The sequence below is a fragment of the Pleurodeles waltl genome, chromosome 1_1, assembly GCF_031143425.1.
Source record: "Pleurodeles waltl isolate 20211129_DDA chromosome 1_1, aPleWal1.hap1.20221129, whole genome shotgun sequence".
NCBI lineage: Eukaryota > Metazoa > Chordata > Amphibia > Caudata > Salamandridae > Pleurodeles > Pleurodeles waltl.
Window position 1 is genome coordinate 622125157 of NC_090436.1, and position 14520 is coordinate 622139676.

Here is a 14520-nt window from a genome sequence, read left to right on the forward strand (position 1 = left end):
TCCAGTTACGTGTAAAGTTCCCCAGGGCTCTTCCTGGAACCCTATACATTTATATTTTTACAACACCCTACTGACTTGTCTTATACAGCCTTTTTGGCTTCAGCCTATGTTGATGACACCTAAATAGTCAATACCTTTAACGATGAACCTAGAGCATAGCTGCTCTGTTCTTGCATATCAGCTGTTGCTATTTGGATGCAAAACAATTATTTAGGATTCAACTGAGACAAAACTCAAAACCGAGACTCGAATTTCTGGAAGACCTCCCTCAGACTGGACTGACAACTAATGGCCTCTTGAACTAGGTGCTGTCTCTCCTCATGCAGCCCAAACCTTTGGCTTTATTGCTGACTTTTGTTACACACTTTAACAAAGTCTCCTCTTTCTGTTTCTATTGCCTTAGGATGCTTCACAAAGTTATTGCTTGTTTAAGTTAGTTTGCAGGAAAACAGTGGTTCAAACCATCATTACCACTTGGACTTTATTACTTAAACTCTCTATACAATGGGCTTCCTAAGTGTTTGTTAGGCAGCTCCTACTTATTCAAAGCACTGGGAGGATTGTCCAACTTGGCAATGGAGTAGTGTTATTTTCTCAATCATCTGCTTAACCTTCAAGCATCAGCCACAATTACCGTTCCCCTTTGCCCGCATGATCAGCAGAAAGACTAGAGAGCAAATCCTGAGGTCTCATTAAGGTGAATGAGTGGTGCACATAGTTGGACCGACCTTAAGGACAATCTCACAGTGCTCTAAGGGCTTGGCTTATCTGACAGATTGGGGTATGGGCTAGATTTTTGGCTGTTTGAGGGCCTATTTTATGGTGTGGTGGGCCAGTTTTTACTGTTGATTTCTCTATTATTAACCACTAACTTTGCCTGCATAAAGCAAAAATGCATGCATTCTCCCATATCTGACAAAACACCTATACAGCTTGTCGTTACAGTTTTCAAACTGCCCTGATTTGCAAATGTTGGACATTTTTTAGCTATCTGGTTCACTAATGAGAGCTACTATTAATTTGGTGCTCATGCCTACTTTTAGTCCCAATTCGACCCTGGTGGTGCCTCTGAAGATCCCCATTTGACACACAGCCCAAGTCCATCTGACAAGGCCACAGAACCAGGGCCTTGATCAGGAGCAATCACACATGCTGGGTGACGTAGGTGGTGGTGAACACTGGCAATTCTCTGCTGCACTGAAAATAACAGCATTGCGGTGACACTGAGCAATTACCTGGAGCAAACTGGACACAGGAAGGTGATTTATGGGGGCTAGGCATCGGAGCCTTCCCCTCCAGAAGTATGGAGCACAGAAAGTGAGTTAGCATAGGCACACACAGCAAGCCTCTCAGGACTGTAGGGGTTAGCCCTCAGCCCCACACTTTTTACCTATAAATGTGGCCATTGGCAGATGGCAGATTCAGGAGTTTGGGCTGTTAATACTATCCTATGCTGATGACACACAATTGGTCATCTACCTTGCCCCTGGGAAAGGCTCACAATCCCATCAGCTGTCTCCCTGCCTGGAAAAAGTATCCAAGTGGATTGAGAATTGCTGCTTAAAACTGAACGGGGAAAAACTGAGCTGATGATTCTGGGGAACAGAACTGACCCTCAACCACCAACAGACTGGCCAGAATGTTTAGGCAACATACCCATCGTCTCCTCCCTTATCAAAAGTCTTGGGATGTAGCTGGACATGTCCCTTTCCATGGATACACATGCCAAAAAACCTATGTCGACTTGTTTTAGCACCCTCAGATCACTCTGTAAAATCATAGACATTATGCTGAATGTGTTTAGAAGAATTGTGGTCCATTTCTTTGTTCTCTCCTGGTTGAACTACAGGAATTCTCTGAACATAGGCTCCCCCCCAAATATATTATCAAAAGGCTCCAGGCAACGATTCTACACAAGGTCCCACAATTTGCCTCAGCAAACAGTGTTCTAGCTTCTCTGCACTGGCTCCCCACTGAGGCAAGGATACAATTTAAAACACTCGGACTGCCACATAGAGGGCCTAACGCCAAATGACGCACTATCATACGGGCACTCTTGGACCCCCTACTTTTCCAGTAGGGCTTTAAGAGCCTGTATGGGTAGATTCTTGAAGGTACCCAGAATTCACAAGTCCATATGGGGTGGTAGGTCCCCATTGGATTTAGATGCCTAAATAATGAATCACAGTTAGGGAAAAGGCTAAAAGCATGGCTTTAGCCACATTATTAGCTCCCTTGTGTCTCTCCATTTGTCCGGAAGCAATGCTGTGTCTTAGCCTAGAGGTAGCCATGCACTTTAGAATTCCATATAGCATAGCATAACTCAGGGTTCCTCAAAGTCGGTCCTGGAGAGCCGGGTCCATGCCAGATTTTTAGCATAACCACATTTAGAAACAAGATGTTTCAGAAATCTAAATTTTTCTAAATGTGGATATGCTAAAAATCTGGCATGGAACTGGCTCTCCAGGACGAACTTTGCAGAACCCTGGCATAACTGATCAAATGCCTTCCGGATACCTGCACACAACACACCAGTACCACAGCTGTTGGAGCCTGACTGCATGCTGGAGGGACGCTGTGCAGACAATTGTGCAGATGTTCTTTTGGAGGCATCTTCATAGTCTAGATTTGAGATTACGGCATCAAGAAGGGAGAAAAGGGGAAATGACAGTCAAGGGCCCTGTTTGGTGTCAAAGCCTGCGAAAAGTATAGATGCTGGTACTGACTTGGCACTGTCACCAACAGGCACACCTCTGCTGGAGGGACAGAGTTGAAAATACACAGGATTTCCTGCACCAGTTTTTCACCAAACTAATGTTGAAGATTGGCACGATCCGGCTGGATTTTAAAAGCTGCCTCCAGAACATCACCATTGATGTGGTATCACAGGAGAACAAAATGAATAACCTCAAACAGCTGATGAGAGGTCTGAGATACAACACCAGTGTAGGGAAGCAAGACGATTCAGCCAACAGATTATGGTGAAACAATATAAAAAAGGAATCCCACAAGGTACAGAAGGACAAACTATTCAAATCTATGTGTAGATCTCTTACACTCTCAGTGGCAATACTGATGGGCCCTATACTAAGACTTATCTATGCTTACAGAATTGGAGAAAGGTAAGGAGGCCCATCCACAGACCGAAACACTAGAATCCTCTACTTCGATGAGAAAGAGGCCCTAGTGACAAAGGTCCGTGAAAAAGGAGAATGTATTGCTTAAGGCCACAAGCACACATCTTTCAAGATATTGCACCAACCACATTGAAGCATCGAAAAAACTTAAGGCCAGTAGCAGAACTACTGCGTTCCAAAATATATCTCCTGCCAATAGGGACACCCTATTTGCATCATCTTTACGTCGGGCTCAGTGACAGAAACACAGCTGAATCCAACAAGAGCCTCCCAATGGACAAGAGTATGAGGAGCCAATCAAGATGGTATACTGTAAAGTTACAAGGTGGACACTGAGGCCCTCATTACAACCCTGGCGGTCAAAGACCGCCAGGGCTGTTTTGTTGGAAACACCTCCAACAGGCTGCCGGTGCTTTCCTTGGAATTACGACCGCGGCAGAAGCACTGCGGTCGCACCGCTGGGACCGGCGGTTTCCCACCACTTTTGTCCCGGCGGTTTCCCGCCACTTTAGTCCCGGCGGTTGTAATCCCCCAGGGCAGCGAGCAGCGCTGCCCAGGGGATTACGAGTCCCCCTCCCGCCAGCCTTTTCATGGCGGTATGAACCGCCATGAAAAGGCTGGCAGAAAGGGGAGTTGCGGGGCCCCTGCACTGCCCATGCCTCTGGCATGGGCAGTGCAGGGGCCCCCTGCCACCCGTCGAACCGCCGCAACACCGCCAGTTCCCGTGTTGCGGCCAAGATCCCTGCTGGGCTGGAACTAGGTTTCCGCCCGCCGGCCCAGCGGGGATCTCCAAATGGCCACCGCGGGAGTGTGGCTGTATTGGCGGATGCGCAGTGGATAAAACTTGGCGGGCGGCGTTTGCCGCCCTCCAAAGTTGTAATGAGGGCCTGAGTGCGTTCGCAGACAGACATGGCAGCTGTGAAGACTTAGGTCATCCAATGCCTGGTAAAGTAAAATGACTAAAAGATGTAACGTACATCTCTAAGGACTCTGACATAGGCTCTCGTCATAGTGATAGCTGTGCCTGACGGAAGGCTGTTCCCAAATGACTAGAGATTTCAAGAGCAGGGAGTAGCACCTGGGTAGACTGCAGACTTACCCTTTATGTCTAGGTGAATTAATAGTGGGGCCAGGATTTCATGTTAGACTCAGTTTAAAAGTTGTTGTTCCTAAACATGGGTATTTTGAAATTGTTACTTTACCTAGCTGTGCTTAGGGTAAGTAAGGGTATCCCCGACAACTAAAAGATGTGCACAACCCATTCCTGCTCACATATAGCCGTCTACTTAGACAGTTGTTCCCACATGTTTGCACCAAAACACACCTACCATGGCAAAAATAGTTAATTGGAATTGGAAGTGCCTAAATCCTCTAGTAAAGCATACAGCAATCCTAAACGTGCTGCACACCATGAAAGAAGATATCTGCTTGTTCATAAAGACCAAATTGCTTTCACATGATGGGCCTTGCCTCAGTAGTAGTAGTGAAAAAAAGCTGTTTATTTAGACTTTAGTAAAAAAAAAAAAAGAAATGTACACCAGCATTACATTATAGAACAATATAAACACACAAATACGTTAGATAAGAACTGCCTTTAAAAACCTTCCCAGAGCATACATTACCTCATGAAATTTAATTTTATACAGCAGTCACATTGAATCTATTCAGAGTATCATACTTCAGAAAAATTGTTTTTAAAATTAAATGCCTAACTGATAAAAGATGTAAATAATCAGTCAATAAATTAATATCAAAGGTCTCACTACATAGTCCACAAGTACAAAGACCATCCGGTCACTCTACCACATACTGTATCTGCACTTATATACGAAAAATTAAAAATAGAGCAAAGTTTCAATAACAGCATACAAGTCATTTTTAGGGTTGAGCGCAAGGTGCTCTGTCCCTGCTGTAATCTCTCTATGGGCTTGTAACCATGCCCACCGCACGCCCACGAGTCTGGTTGGTTTGTGGGCTTGCCTTTTAAAATTCACTTGCTTTCTTTAGTGGAAGACATGCATATGTCATGCCTTTTCCAGTGTTTAGCCCTCCTCGAGCGCACCGGCCAACTACTGGAAACATACGAGGCTCTGTGTTTTCCGTATGGTTCCTGGACTACTTTTTTCTATTTATTTCCTACGCAGCGCGATCTCGATGGGCAGCCGACCCTGTTACATAGATAATTGCATTTGTGCAGATAATACGTTTGACTGCGAGCAAACTTCTGTTTTACTTTTTATTTTCAATTTATGTGGCAAGAAATGTCCAATTCGGAATTTACAATGCAAATAGCTCTTACTCGAACAAACGCGAGACCCATTGCATTGCAAATGCTTGTTTAAGCATTTGCCTTCAGTTTTATCCCATCTGTAGTTTGTACCCCGAGATATACGTTCTGCGTCATACAAGCAGTGCGAGGGTACCATTGTCCTGTAAGCTGTTAATACCGGAATCAGGGAGGGCCCTCAAAACTTTTTATTTAACTATGTTAGATCCCCACACTCACCCCCTACCATGGTTAACACTCAAGAGTCTGTGGTTTTCATATGCAAATTTAAAGACAAATTTTCATAAATGTCATGTATAAGTATTGATACGAAGTAACTACTTCCACTATTGTATCTAAAAGTGACCTGTATAAGGTTTGTACTTCCTCCCAAAGATAAGAAGTTTTGTTTTTTCCATAATAATGGTTAAATCATTTGCTATGCAATATTTACTGTAAACCTTATTTTTCCGTAGCAGACGTACCTGTGTCAAATCAACCTCTGCAGATTGTCTGCATATAAGAGGTAGGCCCCCCCCCCACCATTTTCACGGGAGGGGTAGGAGGAGGTATGAGCCTCACTCAAAGCCTTTGGGAGGTCAGCAAAATATAAGGAGAATAGGGCTGGTGCCAGGACACACTCTTGTTTAAGGACATTCATTTTTGGGATCCTCCTTGATAGCGACATCTTCATACCCAACTCCACCATAGGCCAATTTTCCCAGGGAAGTTCTTCTAGAACAACCAGAAGACAGTTAGGAATTTTCATATTCCTTGACTTGACCAATGAAAGCCTTCGATTAACTAAATCTAAGACCCAGCGGAAGTCTATAAAGCAACAGAAAAGGTCCCCTGTAGTCTTGATAGCCCCATCTGCCCCATTGCCCATAATCTGAAGCAAAGATCATTTGTAAAATCACCCTCTTTAAAAACTTCCTATTCAAATGGGACCCAGTCTTTATTCTCTAACCAGTTCTTCGTGTACAGCAAAATTGCTTTAGAGTAGAGTTTGACACCAATTTCTAGCAGACCAATTAGTTGATAATTACTGGGATCGGAAGGATCATTTTTCTTAAGGCTAGTCTTGCCAGTGGTTGAAGTGGTTCTCCAAGCCATACTTCTCTTCAGGACAAAAAAAAAGTACGGGTACCTATTGTGCTTGGGCAGAATACAGGCTGGGGTGCAGTACAAGTGCAAGCCAACCTTTATGAGCCCAGTATATGTCAGGGGCAATTTCGCAAATATACAATAGCAGATGCACTGCAAATGTTACAAGCAGATGTAATAATAAGGGGATACTTTAACAGAACTATGATAGGCACAAAACACCTACTTACAGCAGTATTTGGCTAACTCCAAAACTCATACCAGCAAAAGATAACCCCATATCAGGTGAATCAAGCTAGACCAGCCGATCAGAACAGAAGAGGTTATCTCCCTTATAGCTAAATTGAAATTCAGTAAGTGCCCAGTACCCGATATGTTCACACTGTTATTTTATCAAACATATTCCAACGTCTTTTCCCCTGTATTAATATATGTTTTCAGTACCTTCTTAGACTTTGAGGAACATGCCTAGACCAGACACGATGTAGCTCATACAGATCAATCTCTCGTTTGAACTCTTTTTCAAGGCTTGTTACTGTAATGATACCTCATCGTGCCTGTAGATGAAAACAGTGCAGAGTCTTACTGTAGAAGAATTAACTATATGATTAATAATAAAAAACCTGATAAAGCTCCAGCAGCTATAGTAAATGAGGTCTATGTTAATCAAACAACCGTGATAAGTTAATTCCATATGTCTTCGGAAGACGTAGTAGCGTCCTGAAGGTTGTGTTACAGTAACAAGCCGTGAAAAAGTCACTTTTGTGACGAAACACGTGTTGGCTGTGGCTGTGGATTTATAATCTTTTTTGAGCCATTGATGTCTACATCACCAATAAATAGGAACTTACTACAACTGAACTCACCTGGATGAGTATACATTATTATGGACTGCTTATGAGTGCTGTGGTATTTCTTGGATCATGTTTACAGTGCTAGCTTGGTCGGCACCGCTATATGTTTTTGGGTAGTAAAGCATATACTACTGTTCAGTACCGTACTATGGTAAATTTAGACTGTTTCTGACTTTGGAAACAGATTATTACTTTGGAATTTTTTTTAGGAAGTGCACCCATTTGGACCACTACTACCCATTGTTTCTTTGTCCAGCTCGTTTTAGTCAGCTAGGCATCTTAAAGTAAGGAGCTCTGCTTTTTGTGTCACTGAAGCAGATAATCAGGAGGCCAACCACTTGACCCTTTGAGAGCAGTTTCAGTCCATGGGTGCCAGCAGGATTCAAGAGTTTTATGTGAGTCATTTTCTTCCATCTTGAGTCAGATTTCAGGATTCTTTTTCTAGCAGGACCTTGTTTTTTAGATGGAGTTTTCCAGGTACAGGAATGTTCTGTTTACTCTGACCTTTTGTGTGACTGACTCATCAATTCCCAAGACAGTCAGCCAGGAACCAAGTCACAAACTATTTTCCATGAGTGAAAAAGTGACGGAAGGCCATGTCAAACTGCAAACAATGTTATACAATTTTTCCCTCACATCTATAGTTTTTAGGCAATTTCTTACTGTAAATTTGCTGCAAAATGCAGAATTTGGCCTCATTTTTAAGTCTCACCCAAACACAACACATGTTATATGCTGTGAGGTGTATTGTTTACAATTCAGTGGGCTTACAACCCACATGCAGTATACCATTAGTTGTTTTTGTTCTCACTCTCATTTTCAGTCTTTCGATTGCTTAACTCCCCTAGGCTTCTCTTCCTTTCTTGTGGAGCATGGGCCAAGTACACATGTTCTTCCTCGTCGTTTTGCAACGTACTATTGTTTTTATTTTATAAGTGTTTCTGGATGTGCAATGTGCTTTTTTGCTTATAACATAGGGATACAGTTTCCTATTTATGTTGCTTTTATCCTATTTGCCATCTCTATTGTATTGTATTGTATTGTAATCGTATTTATATAGCGCTTACTACCCCTGACCAGGCGTCAAAGCGCTTTTCGGTGAGTAGCACGCTACTCTGGACCCCAACAAGAATTAGTGATGGATTAGTATCGGGAAATAATGAGTACAGTTTTAGTATTATTATGAGTTAATTTGAGCCACGGATATGAGAGTTTGTTAGTTAGATTGACTGGAGTAATGGAGGGGTGGAGAAGGAAAGAAATCCAGAAGTGTTAATTGGGAGTATATCCTTAATTTACTCAACCCAAAGGCTTGGGATGAGTAAAGGGGGATGGAGGAGGGAAGAGTATGTGGAAGGGTTAGGGAGAGCATAGTAGCAGGGTGAGATAAATGCGGGAGAATTTAGTAGGGTTGTGTGGGAGGTCACGGTAGTAGAGTGAAGTTTGGTGAGTTAGATGTGGAAGCGGAGGGAAGAGCTTAGGCAGAGTTATTTAGGAGATGAAAGTAGTAGAAAGGATTTGGGATGAGTCAGAGTGAGAATGGAGGATAGTTTGATAGAGACATGACATATGATGAGGGGTAGATAAGTGTGATAAGATGAGAGCAGGAATTCATAGATATCTAGTATAACAACCCACCCAGGAGCCATGAAATGATCCACGAACATGCCAAGCACAGAAACAACATATATACATACATTGACACTTTAGTTACTTACACCCACAACTGTACAACCCTACTCCATCCCACGCAATGCTACCGTATTCTATACCACTTTACTCTGCAGTACAACATGGCTAAAAGACATTAGCAAAGCCGGTTGCTCCAGCATAGGTGGGAATCACTTCCCTTGCCAATGCTTGTTTTCAAAATGTTCCTGAAGTCAGTGTGCGGGGGGAGGTTCAGGCTGACTTGCTTTGAAGTATTGGTATTTTTTCGAAGCTTCCATTTAGAACTGGCAGTAAAACATTTTAACCACTTTCTACGGGAAGTTTTGTTGGAAAAAAACAGCACTTCACCAGATTGCTAAAAAAAGAAGGGTGGCCGGGCTTGCACACATGGCACTGACTTTTCGCATGATGGGTCCATTTTCTATGCTTTCATCGGCCGTTTGACCATCTGAATATGTTTCTGGAAAGTGACTACTACGAGGAAACCACAAATCAAATTTCACAATAAAAGAGCAACACGTGCATTTAGTCTTACATACCTTCATTGCCATCAGCTCTTGCATCAAGACAGCGTTTTCTAAATCTAGTCTCTGGTTATCTCCTCGTGGCTTGACATCATAGCTGAGGGGATCAATGTGGATGCTCTCCAGCTCCAGCATGGTGAGCTTGACTGCCGCGCGATCATTCTTCAGCTGCTGGATATAATCCTTCAGCCTCTGCTCATCTTCTTTGGTGAACTCTGTGTCACAGCTACTCGCTGTGGAACTGGTGGTGCTGGAAAGATGAAAGAGAAACAAAGGTAAAGCCTCCTACACCGTCTTTTTAGTGCAACATACTCTGCTGATGCAAACTAAATGTGAGGGGGAATAGTTGTGGTTAGTTGATTAATCAGAGCTTTATTCATTCCAAATAAGGATTTGCCCATTTATTCATCAACTTTCCCCACCCCGCATGTTCAACACGCTGCGTGTCTGAACCATGACAACTTTATGCACATTTTTAGAATAGACAGACAGAGAACATGGAAGAACTGGATATTGTCTTGCTGCATCCCGGAATGGTCCCTCTTTGTTTCTCAGGAGCAAATGGAGGCAAAAGATGCGAAAGGGGCATGGTCAGTCACCCCCTCACCCCATTCCCTCACGTAAAAAATCATGCAAGGCAGGAAGGAGCAAATCAGTGCCACCGAAGTGCCAGTTTTTATTTTATCAACTTCTCCATTACACCGCAAAATGTAGATAACAAACCCCGGCAGGTAGACATTCTTGGCTGTTATGTTACAAGGCTTCAAATTTCTATGCGGCAAACCAAGGGCATCAGGAACAGACGAGTACATACCATTTAGAATATTAATGTGTGTGTGTGTGTATTTGTGTGTTTTTTGTGTGGATAGTCAGAAGGCTTCCATAATGATATACAGGAATAGGGACATTTTTGTCACATGTGAGAATCCTACGGGGGATTCTACTGACATATCACTCACAACGGTGCTGTTTCAATAAAAGAATCCATGAGGTTCACATTTTCTCTGTGGGTCTAGTGCGCCATAGGGAAGGTAATAAGGTAATCCTTGAGGTTACCAGAGTTTCTTTGGCAATCAAGGGGGGGGGGCAGTGTAAGCTACTACCACTCAGCAGGGCTCAGGGAATCTCTACAAAAGGCAATGATGGGCAGCGGTCACCATCACGGAGTGTATGGGCACCATCACCACCCCATTGTCATCCTTCCACTCTCCCCCTCAAGCCATGTAAAAACGGGGTGGTGAATATTTTTGTAAGTGTAAGATGGATGGTGATACCATGGCATTATATTTCTCTCCCTTATGCCGTTTCCTTCCTCCTTAATGCCTCCATAGAATGTTATGTCGGTGGAATGTTCATAAACGATCTTCATGTCAGTTGCCTGTAGTCATACTCTTGAGTTTGTCACCTAGTTACACTGGTGTTGAGCGACCCAAGTGGCAGATAGAAAATACCTCAACATGGAGATATAATTCCTGGGAGAAGAGGAAGTGATAACGGACAACTCGCACAGCCAAGCTGGTCAGGTTGGACCTGGGGCATGTGAAAGCATATATTGGGTACAACAATTCAGTTGCAGAGGAGCACAGTCAGATTACTGATGGGTTTGAACCAACAGCTGAAGTCTGCTGATGCTGCTAGCAGCGAAACACAAGTTGCATTTCAAGAGTAAATTTAGCTCCATCTTCTCTAAGAAGCATGGCGAATGACACTGAGGAATGACTGTTGTGTTAGAAAAAGAAGATCTGACTGGCACATTGACATCCCGGAAGGCATTTTGTGTGGTTGCAATGCACCTAACTGGTCACTATAGGCCAGGAGGTGTTGCTTTAATGATGCTGAGAAGGGAAATCGGTCTGCTGGAAACCAATGATCATTCGTTTGTCGAGTGCAGTAACAGGCACATCTGGATAAAAGATTGTCAGTGTGGTGATAGGCATACCTTAACAAAGGCTTGCCAGCTTGTCCAGTGGGGTGGCAGGCAAGCCATTAACATCAGTGGTATCTACATTAGATTTGTTGTTGACTTAATAAGTGCATGTTAAGGTGGGTGATTAGGCCAAAAGTTCCTGTTGTTTGTGATCAATGGTCTAAGTTCACTAAGGGCTCAAGAGTTGTGAAGACGTTTACAAATGCATTCAAAACTGATGATGGTAAAATCTGAAACAAGAGCTGCGTTGTTGTTCATGATTCATTTAAAAAGTGAGCAGCATGCAATTGATGATGGTACAAATTGTGCCACATTAGTGATATTGCAGACAGAAAGAGCTTCAGAATGCATAAAACGTCCTGCATATCTTGAAGACTGTCAATAGATAAATCTAACGGAAGCATTTCAACATTCTGTACAATCATACTAGTTGTTAATTACCTTCAAATATGTTTTTGTTCCTTACACAGTGTTTACTCTTTCTGAAGGAGGCATCATTCTCCCTTGTGCTGTTTCCTTCTTCCTTCATTCCACCACAGAAAGCTGTGTGGGTGGAATCTACAGTTGACTTTGATGTGAGTTGTCTATGACCATTAATGGCCGAGGTGGTTTCCTATGAACAGCTCCACTACTTTTATCTTCATGAGCTGTACTCGTGCGTTTGTCACCGTGTTGCACATGGCAGAGAGAGTCTACTACCTAAATCTACCAACAGACAAAACCAAAGCCCTTTTGTCGGGAAGGAATGAGTTTAACGGCTGCAGACACCTGAACAGAGTTTTATGCCCTCGGGTACTATTGTGGGAAAGCTCATGCTGCTGGGGCTTTCAGTGCCATTATGGATTGTAAGCAACAAATTTACAACTGAGTATCTCAGCAGAGAGATACACGAATGATGTGTAATAGGGTCCCCAGCAGGTGCCACTTCGCATTCAGAATCACCCTGGTAAGGGAAGGACTTTTAGAATTTGTAGGTGAGTGAAAAAACTCCTACTTATATCGGTCTCCATGTAGGACAGAAGGAGATAGGAAGAAAGTGGTAGTGGTGCATAGTAACGTAGGGCTGGGGTGCACTCTCCGACTGCTGTAATAAAAGGGAAACAAGATGAGAACTAGAGAGCTTCGACAACTCGTGCCGATGACTGGCTGCTAACGGGTCATAGGCAATGTGGGTCTCAGAGAAGAGCCAATATCCAGAGACCCAACCTATACCCTGCAGCAAACAGTGCATTCATAACACCAAGAACCGGGGCACAAAATACTCTCCACATCTGTTCTTAGGATCTATCAAACGAGGAAATGTTTAACATTATACAATTAATGTTTACTCGCTCTATTTTCAAGTTATGCAAGTCTTATAGCTGTGACCTGGCAGACCGAAGGATTCCACCGCATAGCAATAAATGAGTGTTTGATTATGAAAGCTCTTTCATAAAGCAGTGATTTTAGGGTCTTGGTAATGCAAAGATTACCCCAGAGGGTGGGTGCGGTCATCTGTACAGCTGCACGTGTCCACAGAGCAGGCTGGGCTAGTGAGGTCATAAGCAATGCTTGATGTGTCACAGCATCGGGTCTAATCAATCACTTAAGAGGGGCGGGGCGACCAGCGTACATGCTGCTCTTGGTGGGACTTTTCCCTTCTCTCTTGTGATCTACTTCAGAGTTAATTTATGTCTTTTGTGCGTGTGGACCTCTGCTTTACTGTGCTTCGACCTTGAAGGGAGTATACATTTTAATCTTGGATTGGTGGCTGTTATGCATAAGGAGCAAAATATTTTCTTTGTATCAAATTGTAAAATGCACTTTATGATATAGTTTGTAAATCAAGGCAGAATTTACCGAAAAAAATCTCACATACTGTGATGCTGGCTTTTCTTTAAACAGTGAAGAGGGAGCATAAGGGATTAAATCGATGCAGGGAGATTAAGCTCGTAATATATGTGTTGCACATTAAAACAGTCCTGGGTACAATACACATGGCCTCTTTGTGCATCACAATTAAAGCCTCCGATTTGATTTGCTGATTTATCGGGAAGCAGTGAGTTAGTTCTTCCCAAAGAGGGATTTTGTATTGAAGCTCTTGACTCTTTCCACATTAATTTACAGCTATATAATTTGTCATAGTTAAAATTATGGCGCCTGGTATCAGGACTTCTTAGAAAGGCAGCTCAAGCTTCTTTCTGTAGGAACGGCCAGGTGGAGATTCGAGAATAAATGGTGCCTCTGATGTGCCTTTAGAGAACGAGGTAGCTGTCAACAATGGCACCTGGTCATCTTGCATGGATTTCTTGGTGGAGTTAACATTTGCCTGTGGTTTGCTTTAGGCTAACTTTGACACATTCTCCTAGTTTGTCTCCATCCAGTCCACAAAGTGTGAAACACGTAGCTAATAATTCCAGTTTTCTTTTCCTGTTTTAAATATCTTTATTGAAATGTGCAGAGTAAACAAGGAAAGCATGAGTCACAGATTACGATCAGCACTATAACATCAAGTTGTGACCACGGTATACCTTCACAAATGTGACTACAAGCCAAGCGCTACTTATAGATGTAAAGAGAGATTAAGCCCTCGACTACAACAGGGTTAATGCGTTGATTCAAATGGCCACGTTGAGTAGAAGAGAGAGGGGTGGAGGAAAACCGGAGTAATTCAAACAGTAGTAATACATAACAAAAACCAAGGAAATATGGATCAGATCTGAGGCGTGGACGTATGATAGTGGTATGGGTCGATTAGGTGGTGTTGTACAACCTGGAAGGTTCATGTGTCAAGTCGGGTTCACACACTGTATTTTATGGTAAACACTCCAGTGAAAAATCAAATGAATAACTGCAAAGCCTTAGTTTTGGTGGATTAAAGCAGGTAAATTCTAAGCGTGAGAAATAGCGTAGCAAGTGGCGCCATGTCACTTGAAATTTGGCATCTGTGCAGGACAATTTGTGGTAAAGCTTTTCCACTGCCATTACATGCCACGGGCAGGTGAGCCATTGTGCCATAGAGGGTGGGGTTGTTTGTTTCCAGGCTAAAACTATC

At 43.1% G+C, this 14520-nt stretch overlaps 1 protein-coding gene across 2 annotated transcripts in view; it reads right to left on the bottom strand.

Annotated features, from left to right (window-relative positions):
- The window catches only part of MCC (MCC regulator of WNT signaling pathway), a 1218505-nt gene that overhangs the window by 155053 nt on the left and 1048932 nt on the right, over positions 1-14520 (bottom strand). For both annotated transcript variants that reach the window (XM_069226494.1, XM_069226495.1), the window contains one exon: positions 9575-9809. In XM_069226494.1, the coding sequence (XP_069082595.1) occupies positions 9575-9809 (235 nt within the window). The remainder of the gene's footprint in view (positions 1-9574; positions 9810-14520) is intronic.